Consider the following 23,911-nt stretch of genomic DNA (forward strand, 5'->3'; position numbering starts at 1 on the left):
TTTTAATAATATCAAAAACCTTGGAATTTATGTCTATATGCATTATTAATCTTATACTTACCTACAACAACGTTGACTCATGCAGGATAAAATGTAGCTTCCTGGTTCCTTAATAAACTATGTTGTCTTAAAGTTCTTCGCAAATTTTTGAATATTTTTTAATTATTAAAATTGCAAGTATTTCAACACAATCTACACATCAAATTTTTCAAGACCGTCGCTCATTAAAGGCATTGTTAACCCTAGCCTCAAACCTATCAAGTTGTTTCAGAAGTGAAAGGTTCATTTTCTTTAGATTACTTCTTTTGTTGCTGTTCACAATAAAAATAACGTTCTACAAATAAATAATTTATTGTCTCCAAGAAGGGTAATCACTGTATATTTATATAACCTTCAGTGGGTGTTTTAAACACCAAACAACTATATAATTATATAACATGAATTCACTTGTACATTATCTATTTCCATTGCAACTCAGACATAGTCCCTTAAACGATATGAATAAAAGAGGCTTACGCTTATGTATGTCCCTACAAAAATTTCGACAAGGAAAATCATACACTACAGCTTTGGCATAACATTATGTTATTTCATATGATACAACTTAAACCTATAAAAAATATCCATAAATCTTTACTTTATACAAAACAAAGCTTAAAAACTTATCAATTTTTACACTCAGTTATATTAACGTATTGCGATTATGTGTCGCTTTGCGAAAATCTACAAGATACATGATAACAAGTACGCGTATACAGAGGACTGGCCCAGATTTCAACACTTAAGAATCACTTGTTTCTGTCACTATAACACTAGATCGGATGCTTACAATACCGAAGTTTCTGCTGCTCTTGTGGAATTGTTGTTATTATTCGTCGAGGCGGCGGTAATTTCGCCGGCGTGACTCGAACAGTAGAATTTTTTATGCGCGATAAACGTCGAATAGTAATTAAAGGATATATCACAAGATTTGCAGTACTTCGGCCCGGCCTTTGAAGCTTCCTGTAGAATTTCTTCTTCCTGCTCTTTTTTCTTCGCAATTTCCTCCGCAATCTTCTCCTTCGGCGAATCTTCTATGGGTGCTATGATCACTTCTGGTTCTATGGCTTCCTTCTTGATGATGATGTCGTCGTCATCTAGCGAGGGCATTGATCGGGTAGTGGCTTTGTCAGAGGAACCGTTGACTGTGACTTCTTCATTCTCGCGAGGACTGTGGGCGATTTTCGCGTGTCGGAGGACGTTCGCTTTGTAGGGGGAACTATACATGCATTGGGTGCAATGGTGCAATGGCTCTACACGGTTTTCCGAGCTTGGAGATGCCGCCCGATCGTCGATCACGCCGGGGGCAGCGGCCGCCGGAGACACGTTTACTTCCATTACATTCGCACCGTCGTCTTCCAAGATGTAAGTGATGTACTTCTCCTCCTGAAACAAAGAAACCACTGTAAAATGACAGATTCCGGCCCTAATATATTTAAAAATGTACCTGCAAATCTGGAGACCTCTTGTCGAAATGCATTCTGATGTGAGTACGCATTCCTCTCAACGTATTACCCTTGTATCTGCATATTGTGCACCTGTACGCCTTGACACCAGTATGCGATTCCATATGGCGCTGAGCAGCACTAGCAGTCGGACTCACCACGTCACAACACGGGCACTTCCATCCAGACAAAGTACCAGCAGGTATACACTGATGACCTGGTTCGGCTACACCTCTACATTTGCCACATCTCCTGACCTCCAACTCTCCACGTTTCAAACAATAGTACGCTTGATGTGCGTTTAGATTGTCAAGAGATGTGAACTTGATTCCACAAGCTAAACAAATTAGTTGCTGGTACTGTCCCGCAGGGCTCGTGGTACCAGCGCTTCTGGGACTTATAGGCGGACTTCCCGAGGTTTTTGATCCATCATCTTCCTGGCTTCTTGCTGAGCAGTAATGTTTCTTGTGAATGACGTAGTTCTCATGTTTGCAAAATACTATGTTACACTCTTTACACTTGGAAACCCCTTGTTTCACCAGAACCTGAGGAGCTACTGGAGGTAAACTCGGAAGGTCGGCTAGTCGCATCTGGACATCTGAAAAGAGGGATAGAGGACCAGCTCGCATCAAAAGAGGATGAAGTACTGGTGGAATGTCGAATAAGGTTGGATTGGCTTCGGGACTAGTTCTTGAACGTTCGTTCGTGGAATTGGACTTCGGAGTTGATCGTGACAGTCGCGGACTATTGCTCCTGGATGTTTCATGTTCGTGTTTGCGTTTTGGTGAAACGCTCAAAACCGGAGAAGCACCTATCTGTGAGACTGGAGTCGAAGGGGGTGACCCGTGTATGGATGGCACGCATTCAATTTTCTCAGGTGTCGGCGACCTGTGTTTTAGATTTTCCTTCTCTTGGTCGTCTCCCAAATCTATAACCAAGTTTTTTAATTCTGGCGATTTCCTTATGCTAAGATCTAGAGGTGCCGCTGAAACTTCCTTGTTGATTGAATTCTCTTTGGGCTTGTTAACAGCTTTCAGAACTTCAGGCGGCTGCGGCGTGGGATTGTGATTGAAAGCTTGGGTCATCGGTTGCAGAGTTCCATTAGGTAAGAGAAAGCAGGGTGTATCAGGATTTGGAAGGCCCGCTGATGGAAGTAGACCCGGTAGAACGCTGGCACTACGAAACAAGGAGTATGGCACAATAATGATCGGATTTGTTGGTAACGCTAAGAAGGGTTGCTGTGGTGGAATCTGGGTACTTGGAGACGGAGGAGTCCGACATGTCGTATCTACTGGTGACGTCGGTGAAGATCCCGACGTACAACTCGACGTAGTTTTCGAAGGGGCGTTCGCAGACGACTTCACTACGTGCCTAGAATTGCAGTAGTGCATTTTGTGAGCCCTATATGTTTTCTGGGAGCTGAAGCGTATGTCGCATTCGGCACAGTAACGATCCTGATTATCATTGGACGCATCTCCATTAGGAATGGTTGTGGTGGCCACATTGACGGGACTAGGCGATACAGTATGCATCCTCATGTGTCTGTTGAGACTGACTTTTTTATCTGCACTGTAAGTACAGTGAGTACAGGTGTATTGTTTGCCGGTGCGGATGTTCTTTACTGATGGTTCCGACGGATCTTGGTCTGATTGACTACCGCTCGCTTCGACACCGGTGACTGATTTGGCATCCTCGTCGACAGGTTTGTTAGCTCTATGAGAACAATAATACGTTTGATGCGCTTCCAGAGTGCTCAACGAAGAAAAGCGGATGCCACAAGGCGGACATATGAAAAGAGGAACGCTGGGTTGCCTGGCGACTTCGGCAGTTTCGACCGTCCGTGCTTCGGATAGATTAGGTAAAAAGAAACCTCTGGAAGCTAGTGCGTTTTGAATGGCGGATGGCAACGCCGCTAGATATTCGCTGGGCGACTGACTCGTTTCGATTTCGGTTTTTAGGCTAGGGATGGTGATGTGCTGCGACTGAAGTGCTGGATCTGTGGCTAGGTTGGCTTTGAGTCTAATACGAGGCGGCGATGAGTCAGCTTCGGTTTTGATCGTGGTATTCTTCGAATCGTCGTCGTCTGATCTATCGGGAGTCTTGCTTTTGGCCGGAGGTGTGGCGGAAGAAGGTTTATCCGTCGAGTTGGTAGTGGCAGTACTGTTTTCATCTGTGTTGTTCACCCATTCTTCCTCCCCTGAAACAAAATGCAAATGTTAACGGACGAACGTCGACGCTTTACCAGGAAACATGAGGAAAGATAGCATCGGGAGCGAGTACTTGATACTCTTAGGTGATAAGTAATAAAATACTGCTCGGTCGGCTTAAGTTATTGCTGGTCTCCGATAGATGGGAACGGGAGAACAGGTTGGTACAAATGCATCAGTGATAAGAGCGAGCAGTACACGGGTCGCGCATGTCGCAGCCCTCTTCTAATGAAGCAGTCCGTCAGGGCTGCCCACGCAACGACCCGTACACAAACGTACATACATCACTTTGCCACCAAGTGTTAACGACGCCCATTCCGAAAAGCGATCGCCGTGATTGAATCTACTTTAAACCTCCCAGAAGTTTCCATTGTTGTCAATTTGGAAACAATGGCAATAACACAAGGCAAAAATGCTGATAGCGTTCGAGATTAAAAGATATTAGGAATTAATAAGACTCTGGATGGGAATTCTCGCGAACGATAACAATCTTTAATTAGAGTTCGGAATGTGTAGCCGAAGAGATTGGGATCTGTATAGGTATAGGCAGGGTTGGCTCGTTCGGATGTGTATGTGTGAGACTGGTGCGTATGTGTGTGAACTGTCGATAACATCGAAAACTGTTATTAATTACATGGCCTCCGGCTTGAACCAATATGTACAGAGCCGCCGTACGTAACAAACTGCATTAACCGGTGTCAATCAAGAATGTCGCCGTGATGTGGTTTGTTTCTCGTTAGTACCGTTTTACAACTTGTTAAGTGTCTCGCTGTTTACGTCAACAATTGTCCGACATGATACTACACAATAACATTTAAATATGAAAACATCACAATGCTTAATTCATCACAATTTTTTTCTAACAATGACTCTGACAATGAATTATTACACTTCCTAGTATGAACAAAGCTTACAAGTAGGTAAATATGGATATCAAAAACTATGTCGATGTTGGTAACAGTAAAAGGTAAGAGATGCGTGTCTGGGGAGATCTAAATTAGAGGACAACTTCATGTGTACATCAGTAATAACAGACTGGTTTCACTGTTAATTACCCATGTGAAGAATCTACATACGTATTGCACTAACGAAAGCATAAGAATATGATTTTAAAAATAACCCCGTCGACATAACCAACAAGAAAATCGAATACGATACAAACATCCAGCCCATAAGCGTGTCAGTTAAAAAGTTCAATCGAATGGGCGTAACAATTTTTCACTTTCAGCCAGCTGCTAAAACAATGCTTTCCTTTCAATCTACTAAAATCAGCGCGACGGACGTTACATTACGAGGTGTTATCGTAATTTCAGCGGCAGCCATCAATCTAAATTACTTTATTTTCGCAAACTGACCAGTCTCATGAAAATGTAATAAGCAGCAAGTAAATGATTGTGTTGTGGAATGAATCTATTGACTTAATTAGAGCGGTAGCGGTGTGTCGTACAGTGTCGTGCGTCACGATCTTTCGCATTTGCATATCGCTTGGACGTCGCGTGGCCCACCTCGAGACGCCATCAGGGCCATACGTATAACTACAACCTCCGACTTCCTCCAAATAACACACGAAACTCACTTTCAATAAAAATTTACACTGAACTTTGCGTCGTCCGCTAGTGCTGAAGGGTCAGTCTAATTTAAACTAGTGCGACTGGTAGAGTCGTCAGAAGTCTAGCTGGAGACTTGAACGGGCGATAAGTACACGATCACATCCGCTCGATAATCGCTTGTAATGGCTCCTGCAAACGTTATTCGTACACGCACAGCTTCCTCGCAGGAATGCCTGCTAGTGCGATCTTGGAATTGCCGGTTACTGCAACTAAGATCGGTAAAGCGTGGGATAGTCGTTGCACACGGAAGCGTGTGCAGTTCGAAAAATCAATAGGAATTAACAGATTCATCGTAAGCATTGTAAGAAATGTTAATAAGTATCGGATGAATACGTCTTTGTTGGAATTAGAAGAGACGATTAAAAGCAATTTCGCATTTAAAATGTGTGTGGAGAATATGTTTAAAGTGACGGTTAACCATCGTCCTCTTATTTCTCTCTCTCCTTACGTTCACTTTTGAGATTCCTGAGGTTGGCAAATCAGCACGGGCCTTTTCCCAAGGCGCCGAGAAGCTTTATTGACTTTACATCGTCAGTTCGTCCATTTTCGTCGAACAGTTTATTTTTCTACTATCGTTTCAGTAAGTCATTACTACTTAAGTAAAGATACTCTGTACCTCTGATAATCTAAATACATAAGGTGATGAACTTACTAATTAGTAATAACGCCCCGTCCATAAAAAAGTTACTTATTCATCAGTTAAATGTTAACAACTTCGAATCTAATAACGCTTTTTATTAAACACAGATTTAGCTGTTGCCCATTATAGTTTTTTTTATAAAGCTAGACTTCAGTCTTCTAAAGCTAGGTAAAAAGTTTTCCACTTGACATTTGACATTTACTTACATGCTTCTATTTATGAACCTTTATCCTGTCCGAATTGACGAGGGTGAAACTACGACAGCCGTGTCGACATGTAGTTGCTTAAACATCATAAATCGAAATAAAATCATGGCCATATACCGAAATGGTTGTCTCTATTTTTAAGAATGTCGTGATAATGGTGTTACTATCATCTCTATCAATTTTTTTTTATAACAAAATATTCGATTGGGAAAAAAGGTTACTTCTGAGTATTCAATATCTACGTATAGTGTGCAATAACTAAAAGTGGGTAAAATATGGATAATCTAGGCTTTAGTTGTGTCAGTGTAAGACCAAGGAAACACTAAAATACTTTTAATGCAATAAATCTGGCTAATATGTGAAATATTTCAGGATTTATTACTGTTACTTTTCGAATAGTGAAAAAGGAAAAAACAACAGGTAGAAGCAAAAATATAAACGACTATAGTGGTTCTAATAAAAATAATACACCACTTACCGGTAGGCAAATGTGTTATTGAGAAAAAATGTTGCAAAAAAAACTCAAGAGTGTAAAGTGGTAGTTACCTGCGACAATTATGTATGTCGATTAGGTTTGATAAAACTTAATACAACGACTAACGAGCCTTTATCTGCATATTTTATAAGCCATGAAAATTGCTTCAATTTAAAAATAAATTGCTTTCGACATGTGTTCGTGTATGGGAAATTTTCGTAGTTGTGAACGCGGTTCGAATCTATTGTAAGTAAAACATGTGCAAAACTCTAATTGGAAGTAAACACTGAATTGGGGTAGCGGGGCGTCGTGTGAACGAACAAAGCGAAACACAAAAACGTGCTGGCTGTTGTGGCAAAAGCGCGAACAGCGCGAGCATTCAGGTCTGGTGGAGGAGGCGGCAGGTCGGTATGATTTGTGAGGGTAAGTGGATGTTTCCTCCAATTCATGAAAAAGTCCGGGTTGAGCGGCGCGGCGGTGGCGGCGGTGCGGGGAATCTTACCGTCGGTATAATTATAAATCAATGTCTTATGCTAATGTAGCGTGATCGATAGATGGTATCGAGTGCCGCCGCTGTATAAGAGGAAGTTATAAATCGTTTCAAATCTAAAATTGATCTGTGAATTCTATCCGCATTAAATCGGCGGGCACACCTCTGTCATCTGCAGACATTTTATGCGCTATCGAGCTCACCAGCGAAACTTTTTTAAAGGTTTAGGGAGATAAGGTGAGAAATGTGTTAAGGGATGATTAAAAGGCCGGAGCGACGCTGCCAGAGCAGATAACACCGCCGGGTATGGTTTATTCCGTCGCACGTATCTCGACGGGACTCAATCACTCTCTCTCTCCGGTTGAGCTACTAATCACCTGGCCCGCCGCGCCGCCGCCCCCGACCGAGCGGACTTCTCTCCTTACATAATGGACCCCGCAGCCGAGGTCCCGATAATGATAACGTTTTTTGTTGAATTAATCCTCACTGGAAATGCATTCATACTTCATATCTCGGCTAATGGACGCCGTTTTTCATTTGTCCGGACAACGTGCTCCTCCACCGCATCGACGCACCGCCCCTTCAAGATCGTTTAGAATCGGGCGCTCGCCACCCCTCCGCCCTTTTTCCCTATTCGTGGCTCGCACAATAGACGTGTGCTTAATTACTTCATTCCAACGGATGCTATGCGGTCAAAACGGTGTCCGTACAACCATCACCCTAGTCGTTTTTCATATTTCAATTCCGATGCTACCACCGAGGATAATAAGACGATATTCATGAACTGATTTCTTCTTATCGCACAGCTTTGGATCGAATACCAATCGCCGCTGATTGCTCCTTTGCCATTTTCAGTAACGCCTTTGGAACGTTTCGGTCGGACTTAATTGGCAGCAGACAAAGCGGTATCGTCATATTGCAAACGTATTGACCTCGTTTAATTTTATATCCACTTGTATAACTCGCGAGATTACCGATAGTGATCGAGAGTGTTCCTTAACAGTCTTGGTGTGATGGTTTCAATAGCAGCCGGCGCCACAGTAAAAGAGTAGTAGTCAGTCCACCATTCCTCCGACGAGATAATAGAGAAAAATTTCGATAAGGGACCATAAAAGCATTTAAATGATTAGTGGTAACGTCGATTTTTTATTTTTAGTCGTCTGGATGTTCGTTTGCGCCATCATCGATTGAATGAGATTCCATTAATCAAGCAGTAGTAACGAATTCTCTTTTTGGTCCGAATGACCGGGAGCTGTGGACTAACACGTGTTCCGGGGAAGGTTAAGCTTTAGTGACGTTAATAATAGTGCGGCTGCGACACGGCCCACTAATAGTGGCTACCGTTCAACGCCCATCGCCGCAGGACCACTCTCGGATTAACATCACGAGATTTAAAATGGTTTATCCCGCAGGCACGCAACTAATTTCTGTAGTAGCACAATATATCAAAATCGGGAAGAATGCATAAATACTTTCCGTCTTTGCCAAAACTACTACCTGATCATCGGGCGTGTTACACAAAACGCATATTTAACTTAATACATCGTTTGTTTTCTAGGCGCAGCAAATGGCTATAAATACAGGCACACCACGTGATACGCATCTCATTCATTGTCTGGTTGGGCACACACATGGTATCTCGTCATCTTCGTCGTAAGGTCTGTCCGCCAATTAACATAATTGTAATTATACCGTAGTGTCACGCAGTGTCAGTGCGATTACACATCTCCTTTAGTGAATCAACGGTGAGTTGAGGACATAACGCCTTCGTCGCGGTGAGAGGACGAAGGAGTTGCTAACAAGGCTGTCCACACCTGCTGAGTGCGCTCTCCTTATCAATCAGCAATCGTAAATTGTCAGCGCCGTACAACACTGGAATTAAATAAAGGAAGCACAGTAGTAGTCCGCGACAAGCACCTCATAAATTTCGTCCGACAATTTATTTTGACATAGAGAAGCTCTAAATTTTAATTACCGCCAAGTTATTAGACCGATCAACACCTGAAACCGACAATTTGCATTTTTGATTGGATCGTACTGGTCTCGCGATAGATTTTTTTTCTCGAAAGTCCAACATAAAAGTGTTATCTCGACACAGTGGACTTAATAAATCTAACGAAGTTGCAGGCTGGATGGCCGCGAATAACATCTGCGATTTTGAGATATCACCACTCGATTCGTCTTCTTTGACATTTCTGTTTCGGTCAGGGGCGACGACAGTTCAGTTTCGTTTAATTTTGGCGTGTTTCTGACTTTTATGAATTATTTATGTTGTGTACCAACTAACACGTCTATTTTATGTCGTGTCTTTACTATCACACCTGACGATCGATTGGGAATGCGTAGGTATTGCCAATGCGGACCCGATTGGATGTTCCAAGAATGAAGCGTAATCACTGCTAACCCTCGATGCTCGTATACCGTCTACCGTTTAGTGGTATTTGCAACAGCCACACACTTTGACTTTAAATTAGGGAAACGTTCTCTCACAACTTAATAATTTACGGTTGCCCCGACGCACTCTCCGCTGTTTCATTGAAAACGGCATAAATGTAAATTTATAACCAACATATACACGTTTTTTAATGAAACAAGAAGCTAATTCCACGTAAAACTGTTATCATTCGCAGCTGCTTTACTCTAATTATCATCTCCTATAGCACATACTCATTTATGTAGTAACTTATGTGATAAAAGGGTTGACTTTAGCTCCGGCTCGAAACACGGAAGACGGTTAGGTTAGGTTAGTATCTATCTATACAGTAAGTATCATATAAATTGTCTAAAGGATGGCACGTAGCTTTAAGTTTAACACGTCACATAGCGAGCGTTTTTTAAGGTGAGATTGTTAAAGAATTAATTTTATTGCAATATTCGCATTTTTCAGGTCACGAATGGCTAACGCAATGGCCTGGCAGTGAGCAGTTCAGGCGTGCGATTCCGGTTAAAAATGCATTCCTCACACATTGTTAGCTCGCTCCGTTGCAATTTGCTCCACCTGGTAATAAATACAACGGGATAAATACGGCCACCGCGTATAATAGTCTACAACGCCATAACTCAACGATCGACTATTACTTTGAGCATACAATTACGCAGTCTGGGAAACGCGAGTCGATCTAAGATCAGCATAGCCACAATAGCTATTTGTAAATAGCGGACTGGACCAAGATGGTAGCGCTGATAGGTAATCTCCGCGTTGCAGGCTACATTAAAAAATCGATGCCGATATATGGCGGTGGTCCGACCATTGTATGTTAAATGGAAGGACAATTAGAACGGCAACAGCGTTCTTTGCCAACTCCGCCACTTCAATATGTTACTTTGGCAAGTTGGACGACATCGAAGTTTTTAATTGCCCCATAATCTGAGGCACCTTGCGATGATGGATTAGACAGGTCGACCGACGAAATTAATAATACCACGAGTCTTCCTTTTGAGCGACGTCGCCTTATCGTCCATCACCTAGACTCGAATTAAAACAGTAGCTGGTTATTCTCGCTGCTGTATCAATGGGAAATCAACTATAACCAGTCATGTCAGTCGGAATAATCCTGCGGGACGTCTTAATCAATTTGTACAAGAAACGGAATCATCTTTTATGGGCGACAGGCAATTAGTTGGACGGTTAAAAACAGATCATAGCCCAGAGGAGATGGAATGGTCACCGGCCCCGCCGATAACTGATGCAGACTGCCAATGGCCAAGGTGGCCTAATTAAAGTAGATTCTCTGGGAAGAGATAGCATGCGACTATCGGGGGGAGATAAGGAAGCCAGCGACTTCGAACAGCGCGACTGACAGCTTCCAGACGGAGCTCATTACAGTGGGGCTCTATCAAGATGGAAAAGAGACACTGGGTGGGTGACTGGCCATCACCGGTTCGCTAACGTTGCTCACCACTCCTCTAATTACGCGTTTGTTTACAAGGTGAGGAGAGGCCTCGCGGGACCGTAATTTGGCACACGCTGAAGCGGCAATCATCGGCATCGTAGTGTCGATACGCTTTAAGGTGGAAAGTGCGAGAATCACGCAACAGGCAGAACTCCTTTCGTTAAAGATTACACGCTCCAAAGAGATTAGATACTCTTTTTAGATGCATTATTATTTAGACAAAAGAATTGCTATGAATGCTTGTTAAAGGGTTTTGTTCTTAGGAGATATTATGCTTAGTTTTTGTATGTACTATTTTTCTTATTTGTTATTCTTCAAAAAAATTTAACGAATATTTTACACTCGTAATAATCATGTCCAATATGTTCTGTTTTTCATAACTAAGGAAAATAAAATAATAAACAAATTTTGATAGAACTTTTATTTTTTATCCACCAACACAGTAATTTCTGCGTAAATATAACGTTGGCAGTTTTAGTGATTAATTCTAGTGTAAAATCATTTAATGTTATGTTTTATCTCATTTTTATTGCAAGCTTCTCTTTATTATTTAACTTCAAATTGACAAGTTGTGACAGGAAGTTTTGTAGTGATGACAATATTAGAGTAATTAAACAACGTAAGTCCCGTTAAACTATATAATCTGTTTTTTAACTGAATTCAACAAGTGCTGGGTTTTTGATTCTGGAATAAATTATAATAGTACACTACAACTGCTATTGTTTTTATTAAACATGTTATTCGTGACAATCTCCTCGACTAAGAAATTCAAAACGCAACCAACAATACAGCTGCACAGCAGTCACTGATATTTATTATTATAATTTTTTTATGAAATGTCAATTTTAACATGGTAGTTACATCAATGTTGTTATAACAAAACAGATAGCTACGGTTTGCCTCTTTATTTACTATATGAAATATCGAAGATGGTTTTGAAGTTGTATTTCTGGTTGCGTCGTAAATTTTTTAGACGCGTAGCTTCTCGTAAATAATCATTGTATACATCAAATATCAGTTAATAGGTTTGTAACCACAAGCTGATATTATACAAGAAGATCATACAGATACGTTGAGCGATTATTTAGTTCATCAACTTGTTACCTATTGGCAACAGAATCAGTGATATAAACATAAAATTTTCCTTTTTATGTGGCTGAAATTGTACTGCTATCAATAGTGAGATGATCAAATACTTTTCCTTAAGTAAAAGATTTAGGTGTTCAATTGATAGAGAATTGTTCACATATTTCATACAGCGAGAAGCCATTTGGAACAAATTTACTAAATTTGTTTAATAAACATTTTTCTGGTCACGTTAACAATCAACTAAGAATTTTGGTACGACATTTCCGTCAGACATGTCAATTAATTTTAATCTTAATACCCATTGACAGTGTGATATGACATCACAGAATGGGACTACCAAATGGAATATTATAATCATAACCAGCTTTAATTCTTTGTTCGTCCGCTATAAGTGTATATTTTGACAAATAGTGTGCGTGTGTTCTGAATATCCCTCCTCGGGGTTAAGACGGAAGCTTGTATATCAACCTTCGAGGAAGACAAATGATCAAATTACGAGGTTATTTCCAGTTGGAAGGTGTCTGATTGTTGTCCATACTCCGCAGCCTGTAATTCACTTCGGTGTAATAGCCGAGTAAACACGTCAGAATGGCGGCACGGCGTTCAAAAATCCGCCTCGAGCGAGACACCCACAACGTCAACTGATAACGAACTCATTTTTTATCGTGGCCGTGGAATGCTTAAAGCATGTATGATTTATAGTTGTTTATATTCCCCGCGGTCGATGCGTTTATGTAACGATTTTGATGTATCGATTGGACACAGTTCCTGGCCGTAATGATAACCTGTTCGCATCTGATAACGAAAATGTGCATTTACTAAACGGGCATTTATCGAGTTTTATCCGCGATACCATCTAGAGAGGCTATGTCAATAATAAGTGCGCAGTTGGCGGTCGGGGGGAAGCGGTGATGATCCTGTTTCTTTTCCTCGAAAGATTTAATTATCGTGCGGTTTATTCGAACGCCTATGGAACAAGATACAATTTGTCTCATTAAATTTCCGAGACTGTTTTGTGCCGTTCCGTTCAGGGTAAATCCCTAAAACAAGTTAATTCATTTGCTACATTCCGGCCCTGGCTTTGTTATGCAGATGCGTTATCAAGAGCTTCTATTCTCTGGTGTTCCTGGCGGTGATTCCGATCGCCTGGTCGTGTTTATCTCTGTTCAAAAAACTTTCCAAATATGCTGTTCCTGGTTCAGATAGCGCGAACCGGAATTCTCGTTAACGCGCTACCAAAATGAATCTAATTTTTGTAAAATAGTCCTTCGGTTCGGTTAGATGCCATAACCGCGATTTCGTAAAACAGGATTGTCTTGTCGCAGCGAAACGAGGACGGAACGCGTCCCATATTCAAACTAATCTTTCCACGAATCAAAACACTTTTAAAATATTATATAGCGGCATTTTTCTTTTATTCCCTTCGTTTGTTTGTGCTTTTATCTTAGTTTAGATATATTTGAATTTTTAAACGCGAGATGACTAAAACGGGAAGGAGATATTGTAAAATTGTTGAAATAATTTCCAGTCCTGATGTTTATCAAACAAAGAATGATCCAGAAATGGAATTCTCATATACATAGAAACAACACGCAAAAACACAAGAAATGTTTTATCAAATCCTATCAGATCGCCGCTATTTTAATTGAGCGGCCTCAGGCCGGGAGCTACCGCTTTTTCCAACTTCTTCGAATACATTTTTGCAATCGATAGAAACGCATTCGGTTCATAGGTGCGGCCACAAAATTGTGAAACCAGCTCTCTGTCAACAAGATAAAACGATAAAATGGCCAAACTGATGGCCGATAAGGTATTATTGTGAGTTTACAACGGCGCGATGCATACAAACAGACTGACATCCTGTGTCGGTATTAAATCTTCATATGCGATAGTTATACAATATTTACAAAATGTTACGTAAGTCTGGCTAGATCGAATGGCTCGGCACTGAAAGCCAATTTCGGTGGGAACTCTGCGATAAATGCACCATCGAGATAAACACGAATGCAACCATGTGCAATTTTTGATTATGGCGATTGTGGCGTGCCATAATAATACTATCGTGCGTTTTTCCAACGATTTCCTTTTGCATTGTTTTCGTTGCGGGGCCACATTTCGGACTCCCACCGAAAAATTACGAGCCGCACCGGCAGTTGTCTACAATTGCGCCAGATAAACTTTTGCCTTCTCTCGAAACAACCTCGCACTTTTTATAATGTATCATCATGTGGTTTGTGCTCTAACAATACACCACCACACACATTCACTTTGAAATTTTGTCAACAATTAACAACGTGGAAACTGTAAGATATCGTGATTTTCGTGTCACAACAAAAAGTGTAGGTCACACTCTTTCTTATAGCATTAGATTGACTAGGAAATGGAGAGGAGATTTCCAAAGGGGGACGACAGGAACCTTTTTGCTAAAATTTTGAGAAGGTAGTTTTCGTCATAAATGTTTTTAAATTTGGAATAAATAAGTATGGCATACATGAGCGTCATATTACATTATCATTTTTGTAGAAGGATGGGACATCTGAAACCTTCAATGAATACACATTCATCACTGTAAGACGACACACAAGTCAGGTCAGAGGTGTATACGGGTTGTATAATGTATATATCATAAAAAGCAAGTGAATGATTATGATACAGTAGAAAGCAACAATGAACAAAACTGGCTGATCAATCAGTGACAATGCTTTTGCAAATCACATACATCTGTAGTGCATGAAGTAATTTTGTGTAAGAAATAAACAATTTATTCAAAAGCTCAGATTAAATAAATATAGGAGTAATACTGAAAATTAAAAAAAAATGTGTACAAAAGGAGGAAATAAGCGCTTACACAAAGAAGTAAATATTTGAAGACCTAATCAAGATTTCCTCGAATAACGGAAAACGCAATGAAATAGATATTACGAGGTAAAAAAACCATGCACCCTAGACGATAGCCTGGAAATTTTATTTCAGCTATTGAAATTGAAACGTCTTGGAGAACAAGCACGCATATGGGAAAACATTATAAAGAAGGAAAAGTGATTAAATGTGTATATATCTTAACTGGAAATATTGTGTGTAATAAAAAAAGTGTGTGTGTATGAGACAGCGAAATAAAACTTAATTATTGTATAAATAATGAGAATAATAAGACAATAAATTGCACGATAGTTTAAATTTGTCTGCCTGTTGTTCTTCCAAGTTTTTTCATATTTCATTGCATCTTTCTCTTTAATTTCTGTGCGTTCTTTGTTTACATTTATGATTGTAAGAATTCATGTAATTCTATTTTCTACTATTTGGCACTGGCTTTGGATAAAAATTCTTTTAATATATTTGTCTTTATTTTGAATTTTTTTGATAAATAATGGTATATTTTCTTTGATGTTTCTTTCGCTTTTCTATTTTTACTTCTCGACGTTTCATGCCCCCTAGAATATGAAAAAGTAGGTCTTCCGTTTTCTAATCATGTGTTGTAAGGGTCATTTTTTGTTAGATCCAAAACTCAGAATTGACCGAATTGTCAAATGTTATATATATCATTCCTACCCACATGTACTGATGCCACTTTTTTCAATTTTGCTTTGTACACGCCATTTGAATTTTCTAAAATAATATACTCCTGTACTTGTGTTGTATGAATCCGCCTTGTTCTTGTTTATTATTTTGAAAATTTTTATTGTTTCAAACTCCTTCTGTAATCACATAATACGTAGCTATATGTATAGGTCGGCTTTGCAGATGAAATGTCCGAGGTTTGATCCCCGGTGGCGTTTCCAATTTTTTTTATTATTAGTGTTATACTGCACGTGTCGGAATTGACATACGTGCCCTTGTTGAAATATTGACCGGAACATTTTCCAATGGGAAAACGAACTAGAAACACAGCTATAGCCTTGGCTTTATGACTTCATTTTTATTTTTGGAGCAATTCTTAATCGAGTCTTCGTCTTCTATGTACACAGTGTGTGTTCGAACATAATCAAGGGTAGTGGCGGAGTATGGATGGCTAAAGTATGACAGATTAATGAATTCAAAAAACAAGTTCTATACGTTTTTTTTCTTACAGTGTAAATGGTAATATCTATACTGTTGTTTTAAACAATTGGATTTATTTAAGTGTACTTCAAGAACAAGGGAAGTTCTGTTCAATAACATAAGATCAATTTTTTGTTCATTTACATCAAATTTTTGAACTGCTTTATTTTCGAATATGACTCCTTAATATCTAAATTCTTTGATTTGTTTTATATTTCTATTTTCGTTTTTTACTGCTGTGATTTCTTTCGAATCGTTCATCTTCTGCACTTTTCTAAAGTTTAGTTCCAAATTTTTGGATATGATACTAGATCTTTTTTTGTATTAGTCAGTTAACTATGTCACGACAAAAATACACTCAATGGCTTCTCATGGTTGAACATTTCTGTAGTTTATGTTGAGCTTTTTATTTTATCCTTGTATTTCTTTGTATTTATAACACCAGTATTAGTACATATAAGGTTTTATTGTAGTCATTTCAACATTTCTGGCAAATTGTACCTTCATCGTGTTTTAATACCGTTATTTCCTTCTATTTCTATTTCTGATAGTACTTAAAAGGCATATTTTGTTTTTCTGTTCGAAATTCTTTTAAAGACTTGTTTGCTTTCTTCAACTGTTCTGTCTACTTCTTTTCCAACTTCTGCTTGAGTTTGTCACTTTATTTATTCTTTTCTTATTACCGTGTTTGCGATGTTGCCACATTGGTTTATGACTTTTTTGTATTAAGATTTTGTCTTTTTACTTTCCGAGTGTACTCGTATTAGGGTCCATCCGCCAAATTGTTACGTTCAGATTTTCTCGACGTTCCATAACACTAACAATACGAAAAAGTATGTCTCGAGTTTCCGTCGGTTTGTCATCTGTCTGTGTAGACTTTTTGACTGATAATCTCCGAAATTATTATAGAACCAATTTTTTGTGTATGTTAAGAATATCGTGTTACAAATGCTAACCACAATTTGATCATCCCCCACCAACAATTTGATGACGTCCTTTCAAAATTTTTCATTGCAAGTAGGATTTAAATTTTACAAAATAACATACTCCTGTACTTGTGGTTTATGAATTCGCCTTGAGGTTTTTCCCTAGGCATCCAAATTTTAGCAAAAATAGAATTTCTTACTGCAATTATCTACAACATATTTTAATATAGTTATAGAGGTTACCACAAATAAAATTTTGTAAAATCTAATTGTCCAATTTTTTTAAAGAAAAGAAACAAAAATTGGTTGGATTGTACTTCACGGGACAATTTTTTGAACTTTTGAATTTTTCGAACTTATTATTGATATTTGGTAAGTACTATATATTTTTTTTATAGTCTATAATGGTAATTTGTTATCTAAATTCTTTACGACATTTGGGAAGATTTAATGTTCTAAATAGTGTCTAGGAAAATAACCGATTTACAAACTTTTTTGTCCGTTAATACGTGTCTCGAATCAACAACATTGCCCTTTCGTGATAGACAAAACTTCGTTCGTTTTCTGACGTATAGTGCAACAGATTCAGCTTTTGACAACAATCGGTTCGGTAGTTTCGGGGATTATCTGTATAATAAAAATCGACACGAGCAGACAGACACACAGACAGACGAAAACGGTAAACCACTTTTTTCGCAATCTAGGGTCATGGAAACGTCAAAAAAACATGAAAGTGCCCAGTCTGTCGATGAACTGATTGATATAGTTGTAAGTAAGAAGCTTTAATAAGATAAAGGGGTTTACATAACAGTTGTTACACTATTATTTTTAATATTCGTGTTTTTACGTGAGTGATAAAAAAATCATTTTGCGATGTTCAAATCTCAGTTATTGAATTTCACATGCCAGAAAATTAAAACTGATCAGAAATAATTTCAATAGTATTAGATTGGTTTTCTGTCTTGCTGAAGTACACGTTTGATCATATGTAGAACAACGAATGAAAATTATTGATAAGTTTCAAGTCACTTAACGACGTCTAGGTATGGAATGGAGTTTAATAGTAACTGTGGAAGTAGATTTGAATTTAAGAAAGGTCAGTATCAACGGCAATCGATGCCTCAGCGCACCACGTCTGGCAAACTAAAATCTATTCGCCGAATCTTGCACCTGGAAATTATTTTCTTCTAAGCAATTACCCGCAGCTTCTGGACACGTTGCACGTACCTACATTAAAAAAGTGCTCCTTGTAAAATGTAGCAACTATGTATAGTTGCACGCTGGCAGTGGTGCAGGTCGTATCAGTCGTTATCTCTTTGCACCAGCCGCCATATTACTTTCTTATCTTGCTGTCTCGTTTCCTACTTCCAGGTCGTATCTTTCGCGCTATCGGACGGCGAACAGGCCCGTATACCCCCAACAGCTACACCCCCACATGGAACGGTATCGCCGCCAACATCGCCCCACATACACATACGTGTGTTTATGTGCCGTAGATAACGCCCCGATTAATACCGCGACATCGGAGAAAACAGGAGACCAAGGCGGCCCGCACTCGTAATTCTGGAATGGCTGGCTGTTTTCGGAGCTCGAATTATTGAAAGCTGGTCTACGTATGTGGCTTACTTGGAAATGGTAGCGCTATGAAAGTTGTTCTCAGATAAGTATAATTTCTGGAACTTATCTGATTTTTTATACGGTGAAAACGACGGAGGTGTTGGAACTTTTATCGCGGAGATGGTATCTCGTTGTTACATCCTGTATTTAAATCAGTCATTATCGCTGAGTGAAGGACCTTCACAACAAGATTGTAGAAGCCAAAATTAGTTTTTCTTGAAAGTCATTTAGACAAGTTTCAGAGATCATTGCCATTAGTAGTGCGATTTGCTCAAAGCAACAACCGCTGCCATGAAAAGACCTTTTCAAAATTTTAGCTTAGTTGCGGCAGTTTTGGCGTACTTTACGGAGATGCTTGCTCACTTCGAACAATTGTAATTAATTTATTTTGTACGCTTGCATTGTTTTCATATAAGCCATATGAAAACTAAGTATCAAAAATTTGTGGCATACGGTAAATTTGAAAACCAAAAATTTTGGAAATGAAGTGAGTTATTGTGTTTATGTTTAATACCCCAACTGCTACAGTTAGTTACTTTTAATTTAAAATGGTGTCATTGTAATGCTATTTCCAGTTTTACTTGAAAGAAAGACAACTCTTCAACTCTTGTTGTTTTACGTATTACATCCTTTTTTTAAGAGTCTAGGAATTCCTCGACACTCAAAAAAGGTGTTGCATTGTAAACTATTCCCACTGTAAAATTATATCAAACCATTTATCCTTTGACGTAAAATATGAAAATTAAGTGTTTTTGTTAACCTGCATAACTGATTGCCTGCAAATACGACTTATCATTACCAAATCAATTTCAAATAATCTCAATTTTCATCATTAACATGAATGACCACTTAATCCTATCTGATTTTGTAGCAATTTTGTTCGAAAACATCACACATCTCAACCTGCTTTGGGTACAGTGCGTTGAACGATAAACAGTGCTCCTTCTATTATTTTTTTGAAATTCGTAATCAGTGCCAGTTAACTACAAAGAAACGCTACCGAGAAATGTTCTTACTTCCTCTTCAATTGCCTTGAAATTGTCTTTGACGTGTAACTAATCATCGTAATCTAGGTTCTGATGTCTTTTCAAAGTATCAATTTTCAATATGAGGTTTTTGATTTCCTTCGGCAACAGTTTCTTCCGTTGATTTCTTGAGCAACTGTCAACCCTTTGAACAGATGTAAACCACTCTGTCTTCCACAACAAATTGTGACCATTTGGATCCCTTTCTTTCACTTTTAAACCTTTTCTTAGACTTAGACTAAGTCTTAAAAATTTGTCAGATGACTTACTATAACAATTTTGTTACTATATTTTCTTGAAAAAAATTTTTTTGTATATCTTTTAGCTTCTAATTTGTTTCCTGTACAGTTTGCAGCTCTAAGGCAATGTTTATAAATCAAATGAGATGAAGCATCCGGTACATAAAACGTGTTTTCTATACATACAAGTAATAAATTAAATAATTCTTTTATATTACCTAACAACGACATTTTGCTAATTCTGGATACTACATGTTAATTTAAAATTCAGCCTGGTTATATACAAGGTCATCAAAATTGATTGAGAGAGTTGTCAAATTGGGTTACTAGGTTGTGGAACAATTTAGCTGAGCTCGATAAAAACAGTTAACAGATTTGAAGTTTCTAATTTGAGATTTATCATTTCTTCTCACTCAAAACCCTTAAAAATTCATTTTGAATTCTGAAAGTTTAAGTGTGGGCTTAAATTATTCTAGTACTCTTTTATCGCGACATAACGTTAACAAATTTGACGGCAAAAATACGGAGTACCAACTCTCTCAACCAATCTTAATGATTCGGTAGACGATTATCGATTACTTCCGTGTCGTCTAAACGGGAAGTCAAATTAATTTTTTCTCAATGATTCATTTCTACACTCATTATCCATTTAATACACTTATCTACACAAAAAGATGTGTCTTGTCATTGTTTTATTGTTTGTTTGATTAGATTAAGTTCATTGATTGCCATCCCTATAGTATTAAGTGTATAAGATGTATCTGTAATTCTTGTAAATTTTATCGTATTAATAAATCTTACGTTGATAAATTCACATACACTTGATGTTGCTGCACGCAGAACGCGTGATACTTTTGTTGTCATTTTCGTTGTCAGATAAAAAATCCGCATAGGGTACAAGTACAAGAGTATGTTATTTAATGCAATTTAAATAATATTCATTACGCAAAGACATTTTGATTAGTATTTTACCGTCTATACATTATTCCGAAAGTGCATATAAAGTTTGACAACAATTGGTATAGAAAGACATACAGACAGGCAGATAGACAGATAGACAGACAGACAGACAGACAGGGAGATAGACAGATAGACAGACAGACAGACAGGCAGATAGACAGACAGACAGACAGACAAGCAGACACACACACAGGCAGGCAGGCAGAGAGAGAGAGAGAGAGAGAGAGAGAGAGAGAGAGAGAGAGAGAGAGAGAGAAGCGATAGATGACAGACAGTTAGACGGAATATCAGAACTATTCTTTCGTAATCTTCATCAATGTTAGTACATAATGAAAACAGTACGTCACATAGAAATCTGAAATAAATAGTTAATTAAAAAAATTAGACGAAGGTTCTTCGATAGAACTTTCCTCGTCCTTTAAATACAGTCAATCACGTTTCTTTGAAATCTGATTTTGTAATTTTTGTTTTGTGATCACCTTCATAAAGCAAAAACAAGTGGTGTAAATGACACCCCCACGTCCACACAAGTGCGGACAATATGAAATATATTTGAAACAAATAACAAACGTAAAAACCCGTTTCCTCAATATCTCAGTACATGGCGTAACTTCAACTGTTTATGTTTATACTTCGAAAAAATTTGACTATTGGCACGTTTCGATAACCAGCATCTGCATTAAAAGAAAATGAAATTCGATTATATCTCCTTACAACAGAGAATGGACTAATTTAATTAATTACGGGGCAAAACGAGCCAAACATAACTTTGGTTGAGCTGTTTTTGATTCAATCCCCGGATCTTGAATCTGGGAGGCGTGTGCGCTGCCAATGAACTACACGTACTATGTGTTTAAAGAATAAAACGAATTAACCAATAAACAATATAATAATAATAATAAACAAAATCCAGAAACCAGAAGTTACTTCGGGGAAAATAATCTATTTAGAAATAAGAAATCATGCACGTAAATTTACACTAATTAAAATCTGAATTTGCTTGTCATATCTGAAAACAATATTGTGAACACGAGCACGTGAGAAATACTGCTTGTTACGGGGACACAATTTCCATTGATCGTAAAGTTTGGTGCGTGGCCGTCAAAATCTTATTTAGTTGTGTAACTGAGCCATCAGGTGTATAGCAACCTCTTTGACGTCAAAGAAAACGGCCTGTTTTATTTCGCCTGAATGCGGTTCCGGGGGTGAGAAGTTGTGGTAAGATGTTGGAACGTGTTCCGGGGAGTCCGGTACGGTCAAGTGGTGGGGAGACGGCCGGAGCCGCCGTTACCTGTGTAGGTGCGCGCCTCTTACAAGTCTCGAAACGGCAAGCGAACAGCGGCCAGAGAATACGATGTAAGATATGCATGTCTTCAGACAGACCACAGAATAGTTGGCGATGTGTAGATAAGGCGCAATGAGAACACTGTCCCGTGGTATATTCAACATTCGAGATAAGATTACAGTGTGCGCTCTTCCCCATCTCCTCCCAGGACGGACTCTTCCTCCCGCAAACTTGGAGATAAGTAACCTATATGAAAAGTTACAGTTGAAGTGTGCGCTTGTTTCCGATAAAAATGCCAACTTTTATCTCGCGCCCTTGTTTACCGGGTGAGTTGAAACTTTTGAATAAAGCGCTGACCGACTGACATAACTCTCCGTCTTGTTCATCTCGAGGACTGTTATGAAGGCGATGCAAGACCGAGATAAATTATGGAGAGATTTGGGTCAAGAGATTAGAAACGAGATTGCAACGAGATGTTTGCGTAACTGCGGTGTATACCTGATGTTTTCCAGATATAAAAACGCTCAGACTCTTCTAAAACACATAAAGCGACACATAAAACGTGCGGCGTACACAACTATAACCGGACGAAATTACCTTGTTTTATAAGCCTGGCGAATTAAATATGCATGCAGGACTTCCAGACGTTTTCACCGTTCCTGGGTACGTGGACGCAGTACAAGCGAAGATATAAGTTCGCAATCAACACAGGAATATTTGATCGCTTTCTTCACTAGCAACAGATTGTTGTTTGTCAAGAAAAGTCAGCAGTGTGACCAGCAATTTAGACAAAGTTAAGTGGTAACGGAGATTTGCGTTGTGCTGACACAATGAGGTCGTCGACGAAAGTGTATCTCCCAAAAAGTCTGGGGTCGACCATAAAACAAGAATTTTGCTATTATAAGTGGGACTTTAACTTGTCAAATGCATTTACTATGTTTTATTTAAGAGCGACACCCCCGAATAAGGTGATACTGTATAGATATTATCATTGGGTTATCGTCTATTGCGCCGCTGACAGTTTCTTCGTCGTAGACGCTAGTTGTTTTAAAAGTATTTTTTCAGTTGGTGTCTACAAATATTGCTTGAAAATGGCAGAACTGTTACCCCACTCTACTTTCTCTTGTCAAAATTGACATGGTTGACAGCGGCGAATTTAATTTAAATAAAAATTTGTTATAAAATGATCAAATTATCTATAACGTTTTAGTGAATTTTCTGAATTATCCTTTTTAAATTGATTGACGTAGATTAATTAATGATATTTTGCACATTTTATCCTTTGGAGTATATGTCGACTGAGCATACAGTATTTCATACCTGATATTGGAAAGCAGTAAAAATGAGGAGAACAATCTGACAAAATATTTTTAATTCATTCATAACTAGGATTGAAGAAGGCCGGTGATAGTAAATTTTGTGAAAAATGCCCGAAAACAACTTTAATAAATTCATGCATAAAAGAGGAAAATGTTGTCTGCAAAGCATGTGGGAAAACAACGAGTGTATAATTTTTAGGATCGTGCTATAACTGAAGGAATTAATTTAGTGATATTCGCTAGGTTGAAACAGTCTTTCTAAATTATCTCTTGGGTGTTTCTACAATATAAGCGGAAATGGAGACCTGAAGTAGATTTAAGCGCGATCGATGTAAAATAGGTGATTATTTAGTATTATTAGTCACAGCAGTAACCAAAATTGAAAAAAAAGACAAATTATCACTGTCG

At 38.6% G+C, this 23,911-nt stretch overlaps 1 protein-coding gene across 3 annotated transcripts in view; it reads right to left on the reverse strand.

The window, feature by feature from the left end:
* Positions 1–332: 332 nt before the first annotated feature.
* LOC135130324 (zinc finger protein ush) overlaps positions 333–23,911 on the reverse strand; it is a 249,252-nt gene continuing 225,673 nt past the window's right edge. For all 3 annotated transcript variants that reach the window (XM_064057689.1, XM_064057688.1, XM_064057687.1), the window contains 2 exons: positions 1,487–3,681; positions 333–1,425 (listed from right to left, as the gene is read on the reverse strand). In XM_064057689.1, coding sequence (XP_063913759.1) covers positions 826–1,425; positions 1,487–3,681 — 2,795 coding nt within the window. In that variant the 3' untranslated portion in view covers positions 333–825. The remainder of the gene's footprint in view (positions 1,426–1,486; positions 3,682–23,911) is intronic.

The sequence above is a fragment of the Zophobas morio genome, unplaced genomic scaffold, assembly GCF_036711695.1.
Source record: "Zophobas morio isolate AGI-343-1 ecotype UQ-CSIRO unplaced genomic scaffold, CSIRO_AGI_Zmor_V1 ptg000017l, whole genome shotgun sequence".
Lineage (NCBI taxonomy): Eukaryota > Metazoa > Arthropoda > Insecta > Coleoptera > Tenebrionidae > Zophobas > Zophobas morio.